At 47.2% G+C, this 22,929-nt stretch overlaps 1 protein-coding gene across 2 annotated transcripts in view; it reads left to right on the top strand.

Moving 5' to 3' along the window:
- Positions 1 to 202: 202 nt before the first annotated feature.
- VCL (vinculin) overlaps positions 203 to 22,929 on the top strand; it is an 81,042-nt gene continuing 58,315 nt past the window's right edge. Inside the window, exon 1 of one of the 2 annotated variants that reach the window (XM_066600395.1) lies at positions 203 to 565. In XM_066600395.1, coding sequence (XP_066456492.1) covers positions 398 to 565 — 168 coding nt within the window. In that variant the 5' untranslated portion in view covers positions 203 to 397. The remainder of the gene's footprint in view (positions 566 to 22,929) is intronic. The other variant, XM_066600396.1, reaches the window with a different exon arrangement.

Genomic DNA, 22,929 nt, shown 5'->3' with positions numbered 1-22,929 from the left:
CCGCACCGCTGCTGCACACTTCTTCGCTCACTTCACATTTCTCTCCCTCTGCAATGACGTCATAGCGCTAGGAATCCCTCTCTGATCCCAGGGATCTCCTTATAAGGCGATCGCAGCCGTGACGTCACCGGTGGCAGGGAATGAGCGGAGTGATTGATGTCAGCAGCACCAATCACCGTGCACGAAGAAGGCGGGGGCGTGTCCGGGGCGGGGCTGTCCGTGGGACACAGAGGAGTTGGGAGTGTAGTGTGAAGTGTACGGAGCCTGGAGCCCACCTCGGCGGCAGAGAACCCTCCAAGAACGGGCAGCAGTTTGTGTGCCAGCCGGTGAGCGCAGCGGGTCCAGTGCCTCCTGTCCTTCCCGTCTCTGTAGTCCGGGACCCCCGCCAGCCGCCGCCATGCCGGTCTTCCACACCAAAACTATAGAAAGTATCCTGGAGCCGGTGGCCCAGCAGATCTCCCACCTGGTCATCATGCACGAGGAGGGTGAGGTGGACGGGAAGGCCATCCCGGAGCTTACCGCCCCCGTGGCCGCCGTGCAGTCAGCGGTTAGCAACCTGGTGCGGGTAAGTTGTGCTGAGTCTCCTGCCCCACCCATGGGGGGGTCTCCTGCCCCGCCCTGTTTCATCCCTGGGGGCCTCCTGTCCCACATTGCCCCATGCTGAAGGGCTCTCCTGCCCCACATTTAACGGGGGTGTCCTGTCCTACACCTAATGGGGGGTCTCCTGCCCCGGGCTCAGCAGGTGGGGGTCTCCTGCCCCAGGCTCAGCTCCTGACAGAATCCATGAAGGGCTCAGTCTGAAAGGTGCAGCAGGGTCGGCTGTGACAACCCCCTACCTGCTGCCCACCAGCCATCTCTCAGTCATGGACTAGTCTGTGCAGTCTGATGGACACATCTGCCTAGTTCCAGAGGAACATCATTATGGCTACAAGGTGTATGAACCTGCAAGCCCCCCGATGACTAAGAGCTGCTCCATGGTTCAGTAGTGACACGTGTGACCGCAGTGTCGGCTACGATCTCCTTATCTAGAGTCTCCCCTTTGTCACAGACTGGAGCCCCTGTAGTTATGACAGCGGCTCTTGGGCCCCGCGGTACATCCAGCCTTAGGAGTCCAGAACTCTGATCACCGGCTCTGGTATTTGCTGGTGTTGTGGATGGCCGCAAGGAGATCTGGAGAATCCCCCTAGCAGACCCCGCTGCTCTGTGTGCACCATGCCTCTTGGTTTTGCAGTAGGGTGTCTGACGGGGTACGAGAGGTCGGGGGTCTCCTGTACTGAGGACGGAAGGGGAAGCGACATCCAAGGGAGGGTCTATAATAACTATAATCTGACTGGAGATTACGTATCGAGAATATTTGGCAGCGGTTTTCTTGCTCCGGATGGCGAACTGGAAAATAAAAGTGGACTAGCTGCTTCGTGGAACAACACGCGTTTTCTCACAGGCCACCATGATTCGCGAGGCGGTAATTGTTATAGGCCGCGCTCACACCAACATAGTTGAACTGTCTTATGTGGCCAGTGGTGCCAATGAAAGGATGTGGATCTTCATAGATCCCTTCACACTAGTGTATATTTATTGTGTATAATACGCACGTAAGGAGAACACAGCATGTGGGACTTTACCACGTATTACACGGGGTGCGCCATGGATTGCCGTGGAATTTCCATGCGGACCCTCAAAACCCTCGCTGTCTCTGCTGCAGAATTCACCTCTTCTCAATGAGGGGGTGAATTCTGCAGGGCCTTCACCAAATGGTTTGGAGGCAAGCTTTCTGCCGTGGAATACCCGCTGGACAGCAGCCCCGTGTGGACCCGGCATTAGACTCTTCTTCAATGTGGCTGTCTTCTTTAACTCAAATATGTGTGTTCTTCAATGTTCTGACCTCTCTAAGACTGGCTTCACGCGGGTGGATTTATATTGAGGGATCCGGTGGAGGATCTACACTCTTGGATACAAATTGCATATTTTGCGAGCATAAGAAAAATGTCAGTATGCTCTAGTTTGCTGCGGACTCTGTGTGGATGGCCTCCGCGTCATCACTAAGCGACAGCACGGCAACTACTGCTCATGACCGCCAGCGAGTGTCCGCAGTCATCCGCAATACAGCCACAGAAGGTTCGCAGGGTCGCTGGCCAGGCTCGGAATCTGCTGCGGGCCTCCCGCATGTGTAATCGGGTCCGACCGTGTGAAGCCGGCCCAACTCCTTGTATTGGAAAACCTTTAAACCTTTTCTAAATAGGGCAAAAATGGAAAAAGTACAGTTTCACCATTTTTGGGGGTTTGCTGATGGTGGATTGGTAAAACTGTCATCTTCTCTCTCTTCTGTTTGTTGGTATGCTGACGGCGGTACCACAATTATATAGTGGTTTTTATTTAGCTTTTTTATCCTTAAGTAAAGTTATGGGGGCCAAAAGATGGGGACAGAAAGCAACTTATTTTTTTAAAAATGGTATGTAATTTAGTATTTTTCAGTTTGATGGGGTTGTGTAAGGGCTTGGTTTTGCGAGGTGACCAGTAGCTTTTATTTGGATACGTTAAATCTTTTTTTTTTTTTTTTTTGATAGCTTTGATTGTTTTGGTCAGCTCATACCTGACCCAATCCTGGCGTTGTGTATTGTTTCTGATACAGACTCTTACAGATATGGTGATACCAATTTTACATTTTTCTTTTAATTTCTATTTTATAAATGCAATAACTGGAAAAAGGCATCCTTTAATATTGCAATATTGTTTTTCCTAATTTAACCCCTTAGGTACAAAACAGCTTGTTCCTTAGGGACCAGACACTTTTTAGGGACTTGAGCCATGTGCTAGTTTTACTGCCCTATTAATTTTTTTCCCTTTAGCTACCAAAATTATCTTTGCTGCGTTTCCCCCCCCCCCCCCCCCGTGACTCATAGGCCGCCTGCACACGGGCGGAAATCCCGCCGCGGGATTTCCGCCACTGAAAGTTTGCATAGGAGTGCATTACAATACGCACTCCTATGCAGACGGCTGCGGTTTGGCCGTGTGAAATCTCACGCGGCAAACAAACCGCGGCATGTCCTATTTTTGTGTGGGGCACGCACTCACCCGGCCACCGGCTCCGGTCTGCGCATGCGCCGGCTGCGCCGCAGCCGGAACATGAAAGAGCCGGGGCCGCCAGGCGCGGTTGAGTACGCGCTCGTCCCTGCAGGCGCTCGGGTCGGGTCCCGCGGCAAGAATTCTCGCTGCCGGATCCGACCCGCTCGTCTGCAGGCGGCCATAGGTCTATTTTTTAATATCTTTTTCACTGACTCTAAAACCTAAAAAAAAAAATCTAAGAATTTTGGTATCGTAATCGTACCGACCTGCAGAAAAAATGTATTGTCATTTTATGCTGCATGATTAACACTGTATAAAAAACAACCCAAAAATCTATGGCAGAATTGATGTTTCCTAGAGATGAGCGAGCACGCTCTCTTTCCCCCTGCATGCTGCTTGCGCGAGTACACAGTTATTTAATAAGACTGCTACTTGATCGAGTAGCAGCCTTAAACGAGCGTGCTCGCTCATCTCTAATGTTTGCTCTTCCTGCTATCATAAAAAAAATAGTTTTACAATATAGTCAATGTACCCAAAAATCTCACCAATAAAAACTACAGTTCGCCACGCAAAAAAACAAGCCCTTATACTGCCGCGTTGACGGAAAAATAAAAGTTATAGGTTTTGAAAAATGGAGATGAAAATTCGCCAAAAATTGTCGTCCTCAAGCCCAAAATAGGCCATGTCCTTAAGACGTTAACTGTGATCACAGCTGTTAGCTCTTTAACTCTGATCCTGGCTGTTGGCAGGGTTCAAAGATAGCAGATGCCCACTGTGTATGCAGCAGGCTTGGCTCCTGATTTCATTCCATACAATGATATGTAACGTGCACTGTACATGTATGTAAGAAAGATAGGGGGAAAAAAGGGTTTGGTACCATGTTGCCAGTAGAGCAAAGTGTGATTGTTCTCAGTAAAAGAAACCAAGTAATCTTGTAAATATGATAGCCTTTACTGGCCTTTGAAAGCCAAGCCAGAATCCATACACAGACAGCTGTTTCTGGGGGTTTTGCCCCTCATCAGTGTCTAGTAGGATCCTGGCTTGGCTGGTGAGAGGCCTGTGGTGTGGGTCCGGGGGGTTAACGACACTCCTCAATGAGAGCACCAAGGAGGTGAGTGAGGAGACTTCTAATGTGATCCATGCTCCTCTGGGTAATATGCAAATAATACTCGCCAAGTCAGAAGCCTTCTGTACACTGATGAGGGGCAAACTCCCCGAAACAGCTGTCTGTGTATGGATTCTGACTTGGTTTTAATTTTCAATCATTAAGACTTGTATAAAGAGTTGGACATTGATTTGAAGGAATGCTGCCGTTCAATAGGTGGTGCTGCAGAGGCATTGTTCATTCTTCCTTATTTGCATATTTCCCAGAGCAGCATGTGTTAAGTCTCCTCACTCACCTTCTAGATGCTCTCCTCAAGGAGAGACAATACCCCTCCCGACTACACATGTAAGGCGCTTGTTGGGAAGTATTTGTTTTTCAAGGTTCTAACAAACTTTATAAATGTATCCAGTGTGTAACGTGAGGATAAACTGTTGGAGTGTTCCCAGCGGAAATCGACGAGACGATTTCTGAAAGTTATGTAGAATGGGTCAGATATTCCTTCCCTATTGGTCAATTCTAACTCTGCAGCCCAGGACTTGGCCCTCAGGTCCCCGTGGATCTCGCACCGGCCACATCCCATGTGTTGAGCAGCTGGGAGTGGAGGAGGCCATCGCTGCTGTCCTCTAGAAGGAAGAGAGGAAATGATAACTTAGTGAGATTCCAGAACAAGCTGTGGGGTCAGCTTTACAGAACATCCCCCAACTTACATTGCTGGAGATCAGATGACTTGGAGAGTAGATGGTAAAGCAGGAAGATGTCATCCACACAAATGTCCCCTCTGGCTTCTTGCAGGTAGAGAACAATGTTCCTACAGATTTGCTAGTGGCTCCCAGTGTTTTCTATGGAAGTTCTTGTGGGGGTTCACATACTATAGATCCAGTACAGATGCCACCATGCATTTACATGGGAACAAGGGGCAGTGCTTCAGAGGAATCATAAGAGAGAAAAGAAAATCCAGAAAGACTGCGGTGACTTACCTGTTGTGACGGATCTACCCAGATCAGGGGTAGACCGTCGCTCCTGAAGTTCCAGATGGTTTGAACATCATGATGTATTCTGCATCCATTCAAAGAATAGATCATTCGCATGTCCGCTTACACGAATGGGAAGTAATTGCGATTTCCACTTGCGGAAATAAAATCACAACATGTTCTATTTTTGTCCGGATTCCGCACAGACAGCTTCCATTGAAGTCAATGGAAGCAATCCGACCCACGGACCATCTGCAATTAATATTACGAATAGGTCGTGGGTACCTGCGTCATTGCATAGAAAAACGAAGATTTAAAAAATCTGTACTGCATATGACTGACGGCAAGTGTCCGGTCATCCGCAATGCAGGAAAGCAAAGATACGCAGAGTCGCAGGCCGGGGACAGAGCCTGATTCCGCTGCGGGCTAATGCGTGTGGAATCCAACTTTTCCGTGTGCTGCTAGCCTCAGTGTTTCTCAGAGGTCCAGATCTGCACTCCACTATGTGAATTTATAGAGGGTTAATTTATTAGTGCCTCCACAGTGAAGAAGAAAAGTAAATCTATGTGTATGTTCATATATAATGGAAAATCTGTATCAAAATCCACACAGATCCACAGCAGACCTCAGCTTCTCTATTTAAAGGGGTAAACTCCGTCGTGGATGCTCTATAAAGCACACATCAATTGTGCATTTTTAATTTTTTTTTTTTTTTTACACAAATGACGCAGATTTTGGTGCGAAATTTTCACAGTGGAAAATCCAAAGTCTATGTGTGAACATACCTTAATACGGCATTTATAACACGGCTGGCTCGGATACAGCGGCTCAACTCCAGTATAATGCCCTCTAAATACTGCAGTCACCGTATAACAGTTTACATCAGTTCTACACAGTGGTAGAGATTACAGCTCAGTTATCTTCAGTGATCAAAGGTGGCATATTTGATTGGTGTGTTGTGTCCCTCTCCCTCAGCATGGCCCATATCATGTGGACTTGGTCATTACTAGAGATGAGCGAGCGTACTCGGAAAAGCACTACTCGCTCGAGTAATTTGCTTTATCCGAGTATCGCTGTGCTCGTCCCTGAAGATTCGGGTGCCGCTGCGGCTGACAGGTGAGTCGCAGCGGGGAGCAGGGGAGAGCGGGCGGGAGAGAGGGAGAGAAAGATCTCCCCTCCGTTCCTCCCCGCTCTCCCCTGCAGCTCCCCGCTCCGTGCCGGCACCCGAATCTTCAGGGACGAGCACAGCGATACTCGGATAAAGCAAATTACTCGAGCGAGTAGTGCTTTTCCAAGTACGCTCACTCATCTCTAGTCATTACTCATTTCATCTTCTCTGCTTGACTGTCTTGCACTGCTGAGCGCCTGCCTCACCCGATGGCTGCTTGCTGTCACTGCAGGATGAGCTAGAGAAGGCGTTGGATGCTCAGCAGCGTGAGACGGGGCGGTAGGGAAGATGTAATGAATATGACAGGAGTCCATATAATAGTTGGAGTTGCGTGGGGTGGGGGTGGGGTACAGTGACGTAAGGCTTCTGAGCCCCCCTTACTTTAGGGGCCCCCTCAGCTGTGACCCCTGCAACCTTTATAGATATACCACTGCTCAGGTTAGAAACAGGAGGTTCCAAGCAGGACTGCTGATACATTTAAAAATGTGCCAAATCAAGATTTTGAATTAAAAAAAAAATATATTTTTGAACTCCTTGTCAAAGTCACTCGCCTAGATGCAGTCGGACGGGATGAAACTTTCTCTGTGTGATTGTAATGTTGATATAAGTAAGTGATTTATAATATTGGAGCAAAAGTATCATTGTTGTGGAGTACTGACCCCTTGTACGGAGGCTCTAGTGCCCTATCTAGCTGAGATACAAGATGTGATACAGGGAGGGATGGAGGCTCTAGTACCCTAATGTACCGCCTCTAGCTTGGATACAAGATGTGATATCAGCAGGCATGGACACCTACAGGATCATAATAGGCTGATGTATAAAATGAGACAGCTCGGTCTGGGCGAAAACGTGTGTATCTGGGTGAATTACAGTCTCAGAGATGCAAAGCAGAGGTTGGTAATAAATAGTTCATACTCTGGACCACCGTTGCTAGCAGGGTGCCACAGGGCTCAGTACTAGGCCCCATTCTGTTCAATATATTTATCAACGACCTGATAGAGGGACTGCTCAGTAAAATACTGATATTTGCATATGACACAAAATTGTACAAGGTAATTAATACAACGGAGAACAATTACAAACGGACCTAGATAGGTTGGGGGCTTGGGTAGAAAAATGGCAGATGAAGTTCAGTATTGATAAATGTAAGGTTATGCACATAGGCAGGAGAAACTGATGTCACCGATATACACTAAATGGGGTACTGCTAGGGAAAAGTGATATGGAAAAAGACCTGGGGGTACTAGTGGACTGTAGATTTAACTGGAGCAGTCAATGCCAGTCAGCTGCTGCAAAAGCAAATAGTCTTGGGGTGCATTAACCCCTTGAGTGGCGGGTTTCCTACCACCCTGTCGTGCCCACCAGGGCAGGTATTTTAAAATGGTCTAATCATTGAATTTCAACTAATTTTGCAGTTGCGTCTCAAGAGCCATAACTTTTTCATTTTTCCATTGACATGACCATATGAGGGCTTGTTTTTTGCAGGACAAGTTGTGAATTTTTTTTTTTAAGCAGGGGGGAGGAAAAAAAGAAATGGGGGAAATAAGAAAAAAAGGGGCCATGTCATTAAGGGGTTAAATAATGTATTCACTTCCTTCTCTGGGTCATTACGACGCATGGATACCACATGTGTGATTTTATTTTTGATTTTTTTTTTTACAAAGTAAAGGGAGACAAGTGTTTTTTAATAATTTTTTTTATAATTTTTAAACTTGTTTTTTTTTTAAATTTTTTATTTTTTTGTCCCTTTAGGGGACTTCCACAGGGACCCATCAGGACCCCCTGATCACATTCCGGGGGTCCGATGGTGACAGCCCTTTACATGCTGCAGTGACAGCCCTTTACATGCTGCAGTCACATAGACTGCAGCATGTAAAGGGTTAACACAGCAGAGATCGGAGGTTTTCTCTGATCTCTGCTGTAAGAGCTGGTGGCTGGCTGTCCTCTGATCCTGCCACAGAGACCATCGGCTTGCTTCTGACAAGCCAATGGTCTCTATGGCAACCTGTAAACAAAGCAGGAGGCTTAGAAGCAGGAGATTGCCAGCAGATCGGCAATTTCTTCTGCTTCTGTTGTTCAAAGCAGGCCTGCCTGCCACAGCTTGTGGCATTGTGCTCTGCAGCTCCCATAGTGATACATAGCCCGGAAATCTTCCGGGGCTATATCACTATCGGCACTGGAGCTCCTCCCGGAAAATTTCTGGGCGTGCCACTCAAGGGGTTAAAGGAGGCATAGGGGTGAGGGACGAGAACATTATTCTTCCACTATATAAGGCACTTGTCAGGCCCCACATGGAATACTGTGTACAGTTCTGGACACCGATGCTCAGGCAAGATGTTGGAGTGCTTGAGGGGGTTCAAAGAAGGGCAACTAAATAAATAGAATGAGAGGACTGGAATACCCAGAGAGGCTAAGAAAATTAGGATTATTCACCCTGGAAAAGAGACTGTTAAGGGGCGACCTAATAACTATGTATAAATACATGAGGGGACAATACAAGGATCCCTCCCATGATCTGTTTATTCCCAGGACTGCGACGGTAACAAGAGGGCATCCTCTACTTCTAGCAGAAAGCAGGGTTCATCACCAACACAGGAGGAGGTTCTTTACTGTAAGAGCGGTGAGACTGTGCAACTCTCTATCGATTCTCTCTAACATACTATGTATGGTATCCTGCATCATATTGCTCCACATTTGCTGTAACACCATCATCTGTGTCCAAACTAAACCTGCATTCTTGCTGAAGACAACCCTGTTCCATTCCGTAGCGTCCAGTTTCGCTATTCTCTACACCACTGCAAACAGAGGCGACAGTGAGTTTTAAACACCTAATGGGCTCCATGAGACCAAAATGTTCCAGGTATTATTGTATCTTGACGCCCCCGGAAGCTAAGGGTTTGACAGGTCTTCCATGCACGAACGCCCCTGTCACACCCCTAGCTCCCCATTGGGTCAAGTTCGCAAGGTCCTGGAAGGTGGACGACAACATACAATAATAGCCATACACCCCTTCGGCACTCCGCATACTGTCCTGCAGTATGCTGCGTGTCTGAACACCGCGTGCGGCCGAAATAATACCCGTACAGGGCGCCGGCAGTCCCAAAACTGGCCTCAGGGGCGTCCTGAGGCCAGTCGTCTTGTGTGCCCTCATGCATCTACTGGTCCCAACATCTCCTAACAGTCTGGTCAGAATGGCCCAGGTGGAGGACAGTTCATTGATACGACCATCCAGTTTCTCACATCCGCATAATGCGCCCCCTCTCAGACTCTGGTAATGGGGTGAAATCTCTTCTCTGCGTCGTAGAGGAGTCTAGTGGTCAACAAGCTCTACACAAGTGGAAGAAGAGGTCATTAACCACAATGAGCCTCCAAGAACCTTTTGGGGCTTCAGATTGCAAGACCATTAATCTAATCATTTGCATATCTGCCTGAGATGTAACTGCATGCTGAGTTTTGTAGCAGAACAACTTCTTCTAGGGATGGGTTTTCTAGATAAAGTGTAAAATTCATTGGGTGTAATTTAAAACACTGGCTGAACTGCACGACTGACCCCACTAACATATACGGTAGCCATGCATTCCATCTAAATGAATTCTTTTGGCCTACAGCTGTTCCACCCCCCACACCGCCATAAAGCATGCACGTGCTTTCAACATGGGGAAAGGAAAAAGCTGGAACTGGGCTCTTTCTGCACCAGCTGCACCTCTTCCTTGAGAACAGAAGATTCAGGCATGCTGATGTAAAATTCAACATGTCTGGTGAAAAAGATGGAGGAAAACTGCTTCTTGTCCTGTTGTTGGGTCTGTATAACTTCTGGCCTGTGAAGTAGTAAGCCACCGACAACATGAAGACTACCAACAAATGCCCCCTATTTTTGATCTACATATTAAAGATTCGCATGTATAGATCGAGAATGAGGGGTATTTGTTGGTAGACCGTCTCTATAGTGTTTTTTTTATTTTTTTTTTGTCTTTTGGTCTGAGGCGTCATGTCCACGGGCACGCACGGTTTTCAAATGTGGACTCCTGCAGCAGTTTCCACCTGTGCCTGCAGCCTTGAGGCCTAAAATGACACTGGCCTGTCCGGACGCTGCGGGACTCTGCTCCATTGCAGCCAGATCTTCTTTCTTCTGCCTGGTGGATGCGCTCGGCGTGCCACGCTTTTTTAAAATCTCCTGCAGCACAGTGACAGCTATGGCTGTGCTGCGGATATGATGGCTTTCATTGGCATGCTGCAATTTCTTCCTGTCCATGCGATCCACACGCCGGGAAAAAACCCCCTCACATCTGCATGCATTAAATTGCCCTGCGGATGCTAATGCATCCCTATGGGCCTCTAGAGCGGCAGATCTTCCGCGAGGGAGACATGCAGATTTTATAACTGAAATCCACCTGTGGCCTTACTAGAACATGCACAATCTCATAATCTTGTCCTGTCTCTGAAGTTTTTTTTTTCGTGTCGGTCACCTTCTATAGCTCTCCTTTGTGTATTCCACTTCCGTGAGTGTGTGAACATGGTCTTACTGGTAATAGAGCTCCATGCTGCAGTCTCTGCGGCAGGATTTGAAGTCCATGTGCGGCAGTGACATCACTTTTTGACCCACGTGCAAATTTTCATACTGAAAAGCGCTAAATCTGCATGCGACTCCAAGGGAAATTCCCTGGCAGAAATCCAGAGTTCCATGAAAATACCCTGCTGGATTAGTTGTGTGAACATACCCGTCACGCTGCAGGACTTGTGGACAGCTACTTGTTCTACGTAGTAGTTCTGCACTTGGTGTATTTGCAGAGGCCTCGTTGGTTCTGCCGGTCTGGCTTATTCCTGAAGTAGTTAAATAAAGTTAGTTTCCTGCCGGAGGTGTTTCACCATACTGGCTGCTGTCCCTTTCTAAAAGTGGCCGCACAGCGCTCTAGACTGCCTGGAGACGGGCAGCTGCCGACAGGTCATGTTGCTTTAGTGTTAACTCCTTAACTGCTTGTACATCTCCGTTGCTACATGGACAATGCAGGAGCGTCTGAGTTGGACGCCTGTAGTGTTCTTGCAGCCCCCTGATCCCACCTCTGCAGGTGAAGCTCTTGGAGGAGAGATCTGCTAGGCAGCGCTGGCACCCAGTGAAGTCTGTGCAGTGCTCACATCTATGGCTGTGGCTTCACACAACCGGGTCAGATCCCGCATGCAGGAGGCCCACAGTGGATTCCAGATGTGAGCCCAGCTGGTGACCCTGCATACCTGCATCTTTCTGTATTGCAGATGACCGCGGCAGCTCGCCGTCAGTCATGTGCAGAGCTTTTCTTTTTTTGAATGTTTTTCCCGCACTGTCACTTAGCGATGACGTAGGTACTCGTAGCCCATATACAATGTTAATTGAGTATGGGCTGTGGGTTGGACAGCCTGCGTTGACTTCAATGCAGGCCATACGCAGAAAAATAGAGCATGCTGCAACTTTTCCTCCACTCGTGGAATATGGATTTCGTATATGCGAGTGAGCAAAAAATGGTTTTACATGCCTTTCGATATGTGCAATTTGCTGGACACTGATCACGGATTCCGCAATAGGAATCCGCCCGTGTGAAGCCGGCCTAACTCTTTTCAGATTGCTATGTGAATGCTCTCCCAAAGACTTGTGTAGGAGAGCGCAATTTTCATGTGCCATGCGGACTTTGTCGTGTGACCATACTAGATTGCGGGAGTCGGTGAGTCTAGAAAATCTATTCCCCAGCTCCATGTCACAAACCGGAATGACACTATAACTTAGTTTGTCGGGTCGTGACGGTTTCCCTTTAATCATGAATGATTATAATTTAAAAAAACTGAATAACTCGCTAATATAAAACTAGAAGGACTTTTACTTCTGCAGGAGGGGTAATCAAGTTGAATGTCAGCTTCCCTCGTATCATAAAATGCCTTGCATCTGCTCATAGGTTTTCATTCACAGCACCATAGCTTTATCAGTGGTGTCAACTATCTGGGATGAACTGAAAAAATGCATAAAAATCACCGGCGTGGCCCTTTAAATACAGAGAAGAGTAATCGGTTATTCATTATGTTGTGTTGTATAGGGAAGTGAGGAAATGAGTCCTGCAGAGATGGGTGTGTGGGTTGGGTGCGGTAGATGCAGAACTCGCGCCCGATGGTTATCTGCAGATAGTGCTGGATAAATGCCAGCTCTTGGTGGACGTGGCTGTTATTAATGAAGTACCCAGGCTGGAAGATGTTGTCCTGGCGGGCCGTCCTCCATGTTGCATTTCTACTCTGCTAACACTAAGGCCTCATGTCCACTCGAAAAATGCAATCCGCGGCAGATTCCGCGCGGATTTGCTTCAAATGGTATTTTTTTTGCATGCTGATATCCGCACATATTGCTATCAATGTGATAGCAATGTTGCCGATCCACGGCAGAATGGAGCATGCCGCGTTTTTTTTCTCCCGCGCATAAAAAAACGCACTTCTTTTAAAATGGGTGCAAAAATCAATTTAATGGACCGCAAATGGCCAATGATTCCCTATGGGCAAAATCCGCTGCGGAATCCGCAATTCCATTTAGCTAGTGGACATGAGGCCTAAAGACTTGTAAGTTATCTTGATCTAAGAGGCGAGGACCGCCATATATTACACCACACTTCCTCTTCAGATGTTTGCTGCTGTTCTGCTGAGTTGCTACAGCTGAATATTTGTAGCCATCTACATCAACGATGCCTCTTATATATGAGAGCCCACTGGAGCAGGATCCTATCAACCTAAGCACTTGAGCAGTGTGAATCTGTTCACCTACATGGGTGACATCTGTGCTGAAGCAGGGCTCTCTCATGGGAGCAGTTTTTGCATCGCACCGCGGCGTACACAGCAAGTAAGCAATCAATTACGTATATGTTGCATGCCGACCATCCCCATACACTATCTTGGCATTTATGCTGGTGGAATACACACCAAGGTAGTGCATGTTGTGATCTTTTTTGCACATGCACTTTCATGTGCTGTGTGCGAGTGACACAATTGAAAGTCAATGTAAAGACTGGTTCTGCATATTAGGCGTGCAAAACCTGTATCTGTAGCATTGTGCTTCCCCCTGGGCTTTAATCCCGGCTGATAGTAAATATATGGATTGAAGCTCTTGCTTCAGCAATCTTGTAGGAGCAGGTCGAGTCACACAGCCGAGGACCTGAGGAGAAAACAGAAGGGGTTTTGACCGCTTCTGCCACCTTTACAAGCTGCATAGCACTCAATGAGCGGTACATGCAGGGAAGGCTGTCAGTCACTGATGGCTCCGCCCATTGGACTGTTCAGCTCAGGAGGAGCAAAGGTTTAAGAATAAAATACAAGTTCTGCTGAATCTTTTCCTATAAACTATGTCCGTACGCTTGGCTCCTCGGCTCCATAACATCATGCCGGCAGTTTGGATAGTGTTCGAGCGGACAGATCCCCTTTAAATCTGCAGCATGTCATTTTGTTGCTGTGCGTTTCACCTTTAGCAATTCAGAAGGTTGGAGTATGCAGTGTGCATGCAGCACTTCTACAGCAAGTCTCTAGAAAAGGGGCAGATTTTTTGATTTGAAAAATCTGCAACATGTGAAGGTATAGAAAGTGTATGTTCACACAGCAAACACGCCGCAGGAAACTCCATGGTGCATTCTGCCTCAAAAAACCGCATCAAAATCTGCGAATTTCTGCCACGGTTCTTGACGCAGACATGTGAATTTTGCCTTGTCAATGGGCAAAAACTGAGTGCAGAGTTCTTATACGGAAGCTAAGTGACATGGATTCCGTCATGTGAACATACCCTTAGGTTACATTCACACACGACAGATTTTGGTGTAAATCTGCACCATTTGGTACAGATTTTTGCCATCTGCAGCAGATTTCACTTGATGGGATGAAGTTAGTTTACTGTGGGTCCTGTCAAAATATGTATGTGTGTGTATATATAATTTTTTATTTTTTTGTAGCCTTCTCCAGATCTGCGCCTCCGCACCTTTTTTGTGAGCTCTGCAGGCAGTTCTGTACTCCTCATGGCTTGGATTTGGCTCTAATATGCATTGTGAGCTGTGAGACTTTATATACACACTGGGGAGGGGGGTGTCTTTTAAGTTGTCCAATCAGCTGAATTTACTGCAGGTGACTCCAAGGTGTAGAAACTTCTAAAAGATGATCACGTTAAATACAAGGCCAGCATAGGTAAATTTCAAGTGTCATACCAAAGGGTGTGAATACTGATGTCAATGCTAAATGTTTTCTAACCTTCTGTCAGTCATTATGGGTACTGAGTGCAGGATGATGGGGGAAATCTTTGTTTATTAGCACAAGTATTTGTGGTTTTTGTTTTACTGCAAATGTAGCAAACCCTCTTTTCCAATATGATTTTTGGTGCAGTTTTTATGTGACTGTATCCTCTGAAGGTTTCCCTTTTGTGTTACATTTAACTATTCGGTCACGTCTTGTTCTCTGTTGAGCACACGGTTGCTTGGCCTACATGTGAAGATAAGTGGGTGGTCGGGTGGCTCCGCAGTTGGCGTGTGGGGGGGGGCGCTAAATGTCCTGAGCTGCAGGTTCTCTTGCTTTTCTGACAGGATAATGGCTGAGAAGTTGTAGTGGAAAGGTCGTTCTAATTTAGTATCCTGATGAAGTGGCAGCGGGCAGCTATCTCCCCTGCCCGGTTTCCGTCTGTTCTCAGTGAACCCTCTACTGTTAGCAGTTTGTGGCTCGTCTCATTGTTTTAGGATGAGTAAGGAACATGTTGGGTCTGCAAAATGCCATACAAGGAAGTAACTACACAATGTGCAATATTCCTCAGAAACCGAATTGGAGGTGATAAGTTTTTTTTTTTTTGTTTGTTGTTTTGGTGTACCTGTGTATTGGGTGCGCCCTCCCTTCCTTCCTCACACACAGACACCCAATACCCCAAAGGTGTGTGTGTGTGTGTGTGTGTGTGTGTGTGTGTGTGTGTGTGTGTGGATTATCTATAGGTCAGTGGAAGTTGGCCTGTCTTCCAGGAATTTCCATGCAATGTTGCCACCTACATGTCAATTTTGGTGGACAGAAGATTATGCAGCCCCCATGAACTGCATTTTAGGGGACGTTGGAAGGGAGTTATTTTAAGTATACGAAGGTCCCATTAACCCTTCTTAGACTTTCTACAGTTGCCTCATGACAGATGTAGTGTTTGCTGAAATATATTTCTATGGACAGAAGGGAGATGCTGAACACAAATAGATTTTAGAAACTTTTGAAATAGTTTTTATGAGGTACTTGCAAATCCAACGTAATTGGTTAAAGGGATTGTCTCGCGGCAGCAAGTGGGGTTATACACTTCTGTATGGCCATATTAATGCGCTTTGTAATGTACATCGTGCATTAAATATGAGCCATACAGAAGTTATTCACTTACCTGCTCCGTTGCTAGCGTCCCTGTCGCCATGGATCCGTCTAAATTCGCTGTCTTCTGGCGTTTTTAGACGCGCTTGCGCAGTCCGGTCTTCTGCCTGGTAAATGGGGCCACTCGTGCCGGAGAGCTGGTCCCGCATCGTCATCGTAGCTCCGCCCCATCACATGTGCCGATTCCAGCCAATCAGGAGGCTGGAATCGGCAATGGACCGCACAGAGCCCATGGTGCACCATGGGAGAAGACCCGCGGTGCATCGTGGGTGAAGATCCCGGCGGCCATCTTGGAGAAGGAAGAAAGAAGTCGTCGCAGAGCGGGGATTCGGGTAAGTAATATATATATATATTTATTTTTTTTTAACCCATCCCTTGGGTTTGTCTCACGCCGAACGGGGGGCCTATTGAAAAAAAAAAACCCGTTTAGGCGCGAGACAACCCCTTTAAGTACTCCTCACATTCTAGTATCTTATTTCAAGCCGCTGGTTGTGGCTGCACAAACATATATCTCTTGTACAAATGTTTCGATAGCCATGTCACGCCAGTTAAAATCTCCTAAACCTTGTAAGCCCCCTGGTACTTGGCTACTGGGAGATGTGCATCCCTGCTCTACATGGAATTAGAAAGGAAAAAAATATATTCTCTGACAGCAAATACAGATTTATATAATCGTGAGGAATTGAAATTTCCGTTACGGAGTGATTAAGGGGTTCGTCCATCACTATGCTATAGTTGATTGGTGGGGAATCCCAGCACAAACAGCTGTTCTCCCGGCTGCTGCCAGCATGTACGGAGCTGAAACTGACAGTTCTCTACGCCGCAGCCTGGGTAATGCAGCTTCCACTGAACTCATTAGTTTCATAATGTTTTGCTGGATTCTCTGTTGTTGTTTTTTCCCCCCCGATTTTCTGCTCTGGCTTAGAATTGGTCAGTGTGGTTTCCATCAGGAATTGGGCTTTTCTTTGCCATAAACAATGGGGAATAAGATGTTTTATTTTGCAATTTGCCTTCATGACCATTGGTATGTTGTGTTAAAATATCGGAGACTTAAAGGGGTTGTGCCAAGATGAGGAATAACTTTGTCTATAGGGTAGGGAGTAACTTTCTAATTAGTGGGATCTAACCATGGGGCTCCCACCGATCCTGGGTTCCAAACGTCCCTGCATGAATGGAGCAGCATTCATGCATGCACACTGCTGTTCCATTCATTGAGTGGAAATGCCAGAGGTTGCTGAGTGCCTGAACTTGGCCAATATCCACTGCTCCCGTTGAAAAACAAAAGGGGAGAGGTAGCCTGTGGACATGGCATAACTTATTTTGGCACAACCTCTCTAAATATTTTTGACTTATCCTTAGGATTGGTTTGTCATTTTACACTAGTGAGGGTGCAATTCCTGTAACCTCCACCAATTGTGTTTACAGGGGTCACATGTGTGCTATGACCATGCAACAGTAATTCATGACATGGTCTCTGTGCAGCACAGTTCCATTCATTTAAATGGGATTGACCCATATTATTGTGCCGTGTACGGCACTGGTATACAATGTAGCGACATTTGCTAGAGTGCCTCGGCCCCTTGAACTAGTTTATCACTGGGGTTGCTGGGAGTCTGATCCCTACTGATCTGATAACACTGTTATGAGTTGTTTTTTTTTAACTTGTTGCACAAAGTAATTGATAGGTTTCTGTACGAGAATATGTTTCTCATAAAATTAAACCTGCTGATCACACTGGCAAACCTGAATAATAGCACCACGTCTCAGAAGGCCAGGCGTCTAGCTCTTCTCTAAGCCTATAGCTCCACCAGTACAGCTAGTGATGGCAAAGAACAATTATTATTTTAAAGGAAATGTCAGCTTCTGACTCGGTCAGTTCACAACTTTCAGAGGAATTCCTAGAAAAAGGGGAAATTACTTCTTCTGAAGGAAGAGGAAGAGTTATTAGGGGCGGCTAGAAGTGCTATGAATGTGGAAGAGGTTACAGAGTCTAAAACTGTCCAAGATAAAATGTTTGGCGGTCTCTAATAGTCCTCCCTATTCATGAGAACATTGACACATTAATCCAGTAAGAATGGGAGACTCCAGAGGAGAAAAAATATATATTTCATCAAAGGTGAAAGATTTCCACTGGACAATGAAAGGAAAAATTAAATGCTAGACAAATACCCAAGATATATATAAAAGTAGGTAAGAAAACCACTGTGGTCACAGCGCTCAGCCAATCACGGGCAGAGCTCAGCTGCCAATCAGATACAGCTCTTTTAGCAGGCAGGGATTTTAAATCCTCGCCTAATATGAGAACCTTAGGCCGCCTGCACACGAGCGGGTCGGATCCGGCAGCGAGAATTCTCGCCGCGGGACCCGACCCGAGAGCCTGCAGGGACGAGCGCGTGCTCACCCGCGCCTGGCGGCCCCAGCTCGCTCTTGTGCCGGCTGCCGCACAGCCGGCGCATGCGCAGACCGGAGCCGGCGGCCGGGTGAGTGCGTGCCCCGCACAAAAATAGGACATGCCGCGGTTTGTTTGCCGCGCAGCCAAACCGCGGCCGTCTGCATAGGAGTGCGTATTGTAATGCACTCCTATGCAAACTTTCAGTGGCGGAAATCCCGCCTGATTGGCTGGAATCAGCACATGTGACGGGGGTGGAGCTACGCGATGACGCGTACAAGGGGGCGGAGCCAAAACGCCGGTGCTGCTGAGCCGAAGGGAGAAGACCCATCTGCGCAAGCGCGTCTAAAAAAGCAAGAAGACACCGAAATTAGACGGAGCCATGGAGACGGGGACGCTAGCAACAGAGCAGGTGAGTGAATAACTTCTGTATGGCTCATATTTAATGCACGATGTATATTACAAAATGCATTAATATGGCCATACAGAAGTGTATAACCCCACTTGCTTTCGCGAGACAACCCCTTTAAGGCTGCCTGTCCACGGGCGTAGCGATATCCCGCGGCGGATCGCCGCCGGGGAGCAGGAGACGGCAGACGGTTCATTGCACTGAGCCTATCTGACAGATAGGCTCCCCACAGAGAATCGCGGCAAATCGCAGCATGCTGCAATTTGACTCCCGCAAGCGGAGAATCGCTATGATTTAGTAAATGAAAAATTGAAGATGTAGATACAGCCTGATTCTTATACTAGGTCTATATACCTACCTTGTACTATATATGGACACCCCTATACCCCATTTTAAGAACTGCATATACTATACCTATGATCCCAATGAAAATTTCCTGGTGGGACCTTATCATAGGAATTTGGCATAGGGTACTTGTCACAATCAGGATGGCCATAATTACCTTTATGTGTACATGGCGTGCCTGGCCAATACGGTCATTACATCTGACATAGTTGACACAGTTGTATGTTGTGCCCTAATTACATTTTAAAAGTTTAAATAAAATGTCTTGTTTTAGATAGATGTGTCTATTCTATGAAGGTATTTCGCAATGTAAATCCACCCCCGTGTGCAGGAGGCCTAAAGCTGTGCAAGAAGGAATACAACTATTAAATGCATGAAATACACATTTGAGCACTAGCTAGGTTCCCTCCAAAGATGTTTACACAACCAAAATCCCTCCAGTAACCCTACATCTAAGGAGGGCCTGTCCTGACATGTCTCTTATAGTAAATAACTACATGCATGTCACTCACACAGGACTGCTTCATACACTGTTAAATGTATATAATGGTATTAGTGTACCTTGACGCCACCAGGAATAAAGGGATTTAACAGGGCAACGCCCCGTCACACCTCTAGTTCCTGATTGGCTGCATTTGTCAAGGTTTGTTAAAGGTCCTTTAGCATGGTCATTGTGAGGACTTTGCTGTCAGGCCAGTGTAGTAAGTGGATTCATTAGGCGACCGGAGTGGGTATAGTCAGGCCGCTGTCCCCAGAGGGTGCCACTGTAAATGTGTGCTCCCATGTCTGCCTGTGGCAGGATCCCGCATCTCTGTACTTCTGCCGTCCCCGCTGTAGTTCGCAGTGTGGTAGGCGGCATTGAGGACAACCCAGAGTGCATTCGGCACTGTGCACTGATGGGAGGAGGCAGTCGGCAGTGGCCAGACACCGCTGATGGAACTCGCCTGTCCCCGCAATTCAGCCCTCTGCAGCTGTGTCCTCAGAGCTGACCCCGGAGTGCAGTGGCCGCTGTATACCAATGTGCGGCTGGAGCTACTGGGCTGACGGCGATGGTGGGACTCTTCGTCGCCGATGTTCAGCCCTGTGCGACTGTCGCCTCTGAGGACACACTGTTCTGCTGTCGGCGCTGTGCACTGATGTGCGGCTGTCGGCACTGCAGGGACCCCGCAGCTGTAAGTAATCTTTATTTGTATAGCGCCAACATATTTCGCAGCGCTTACATAGACGGGGGAATACAGAAAGACAAAAGTACAAAAATTACAGAACCATGGTTACAGGTAGTAATCAGTTGATGGAAACAATAGGGGTGAGGGTCCTGCTCCAACTAACTTACATACTATAAGTAATGGGGTGATACAGAAGGTAAGGGGCTGGAGATGTGCACAGTATGGCGAGGTGGAGAGTGAGGGATGCTATACACAGACAATGGTCAGACCTTTAGCCGTGTGACGCCACAATCGTTATGACTGCAGGAGCGGTTTGAGGCCTGGCAGGGATTGCAGTCAGTAGGTTAGGGAGCATGTTATCAGGTGGCGTACAGAGGAGTTTGTTTAGGGAATGCGGTATGCCTCCCTGAAGAGGTGCGTTTTTAGAGCACGCCTGAAGTTTTTCCAGTCCTGCATTGTCCGGGTAGTGCGTTCCAGAGGACCGGTGCTGCTCTGGAGAAGTCTTGGAGGTGGGAGTGAGAAGTTCAAATTAGAGGAGTATGCAGTCTAGTTTCGTTAGCACAGCGGAGAGCCCAGGCTGGGTGATGGATTGAGATGACGGAGGCAATATAAGTGTGGCTTCGCTGGCGCTGCCGTACTTCAGTGTGCGGCCGCGGCCTCTCATGTACTGTCCACGGACCCCTGGTGACAATCGGGAGGGAGGCTGAAATCGCTCACTGGCGACTACTAAACTGGAGGCACAGAGCCGCTGCCAGGGGAGCTGCACTGAGGAACTGTATGCATAGGCTGCTAAAGGACTAGAGATGAGCGAGCATACTCGTCCGAGCTTGATGCTCGTTCGAGTATTAGGGTGCTCGAGATGCTCGTTACTCGAGATGAGCACCACGCGGTACTCGTCTCGATTAAACGAGCACTGACCATTGAATTCAATGGAGCTGGCAATACAGCCGGCTCCATTGAAAGCAATGGGCTGCCGGCGATCATGGGATAAATTGTCGGGAAGGGCTTAAATATATAAGCCCTTCCCTGCAATTTATCCAGAAATGTGTAAAAATAAAATAAAAAAATATATACTCACCTGGTCCCGGCAGACGGAGTTCAGCGCAGCCGGCTCCTGAACTGCTCTGAACAGCTGTGAGTAGTATTCAGCAGCCGGGGATTTAAAATCCCCGCCTGCTGAATGAGCTGCCTCTGATTGGTCACAGCCTGACCAATCAGAGGCAGCTCTCACTCACACCCATTCATGAATTCATGAATGGGTGAGTGAGTGCTGCCTCTGATTGGCTCAGGGTCAGCTCTCAGCTGAATGACAGCTGAGCTGAGCCAATCAGAGGCAGCACTCACTCACCCATTCATGAATGAGTGTGAGTGAGAGCTGCCTCTGATTTGGTCAGGCTGTGACCAATCAGAGGCAGCTCATTCAGCAGGCGGGAATTTTAAATCCCCGGCTGCTGAATACTACTCACAGCTGTTCAGAGCAGTTCAGGAGGACTGCCGCCGGGCGCGCTGAACTCCGTCTGCCGGGCCCAGGTGTGTGTGTGTGTATGTATGTATATATGTGTGTGTGTGTGTATGTATGTATGTATATATGTGTGTGTGTGTGTGTGTGTATGTATATATATATATATATATATATATATATATATATATATATAATTTTATTTTTGCACATTTCTGGATGAATTGCAGGGAAGGGCTTATATATTTAAGCCCTTGCCGACAATTCATCCCACGATCGCCGGCAGCCCATTGCTTTCAATGGAGCCGGCTGTATTGCCGACTCCATTGAATTCAATGGGCTAACATCGTTCTTCTCTGCGACAGCTGTGGCAGAGGAGAACGATCTTTATGCTGACAGTGCAGGGGGGGGGGGGTGTCTCACTCTTGCCACTATTGTGGCTTAATAGTGGGACCTGGGAACTTGAGATGCAGCCCAACATGTAGCTCCTCGCCTGCCCTATCCCTTTCTGTGTCGTTCCCATCACTTTCTTGAATTTCCCAGGTTTTCACAAATGAAAACCTTAGCGAGCATCGGCGATATACAAAAATGCTCGGGTCACCCATTGACTTCAATGGGGTTCATTACTCGAAACGAACTCTCGAGCATCACTGAAAGTTCGACTCGAGTAACGAGCACTCGATCATTTTGGTGCTCGCTCATCTCTATAAAGGACCTTAAAGTACCTTGACGAATGCAGCCAATTGCCAGCTAGGGGTGTGAGAGGCGCATTACTCCTGTCAAACCCCTAGCTTCTGGTGGCGTCAAGGTAAAAAAATATATATATAACTGACTGACTCGCCACTAGTTCTCTAACTTGCCAGTGTTGCACAAACATGAAATTTGGCATGAGCATTCTTTAGGTCCTAAATAGGAAATGTAAAGGGGTCACAACTCAATTATTCAATGGTACGTGCAAAAGTATTGGCACCCCTATGTAATGTACCTAATCTAATTCTCTAACTTCCCGGTGTCGTACAAACATGGAATTTAGCATGACCATTCTTTAGGTTCTAAATGGGAAAAGTAGAGCGGTCACAACTCGATTATTCAATGCTAATTGCAAAAGAATGCTAATTGAAATCAATGGGAAATGCTTCCGATCCAATATCACGCGTGCAACATGCAAGTGGAGCGCAATTTCACAGGCGATGCAGCTTTTCCTGGAAAAACTCCTCGCATCCGTAGTTACAACGCACATTGGCAAGCGCGATATTGTGTTTGCTTGTGTAAATGGCTACATTCACACAAGCAAACACAATATCGCGCTTGCCAATGTGGAGCTTGCTGAAATAAATGTGGCATGTCACAGAGTGCCCACATGAGTACTATGCACTGACGTAATAGTGTCAAAATGCATCCATATGGCTCTTTGGTTAAAATTTAGGGCTGAACTCGTTTGGGTTCCTACAGCTTTACTTTATTGAATTGATGTTAATATTGGAG

Source organism: Eleutherodactylus coqui, chromosome 4 (genome assembly GCF_035609145.1).
Source record: "Eleutherodactylus coqui strain aEleCoq1 chromosome 4, aEleCoq1.hap1, whole genome shotgun sequence".
NCBI classification, from domain to species: Eukaryota; Metazoa; Chordata; class Amphibia; order Anura; family Eleutherodactylidae; genus Eleutherodactylus; species Eleutherodactylus coqui.
Note: the sequence above shows the minus strand (reverse complement) of the source record. Positions and strands in the feature narration are given on the sequence as shown.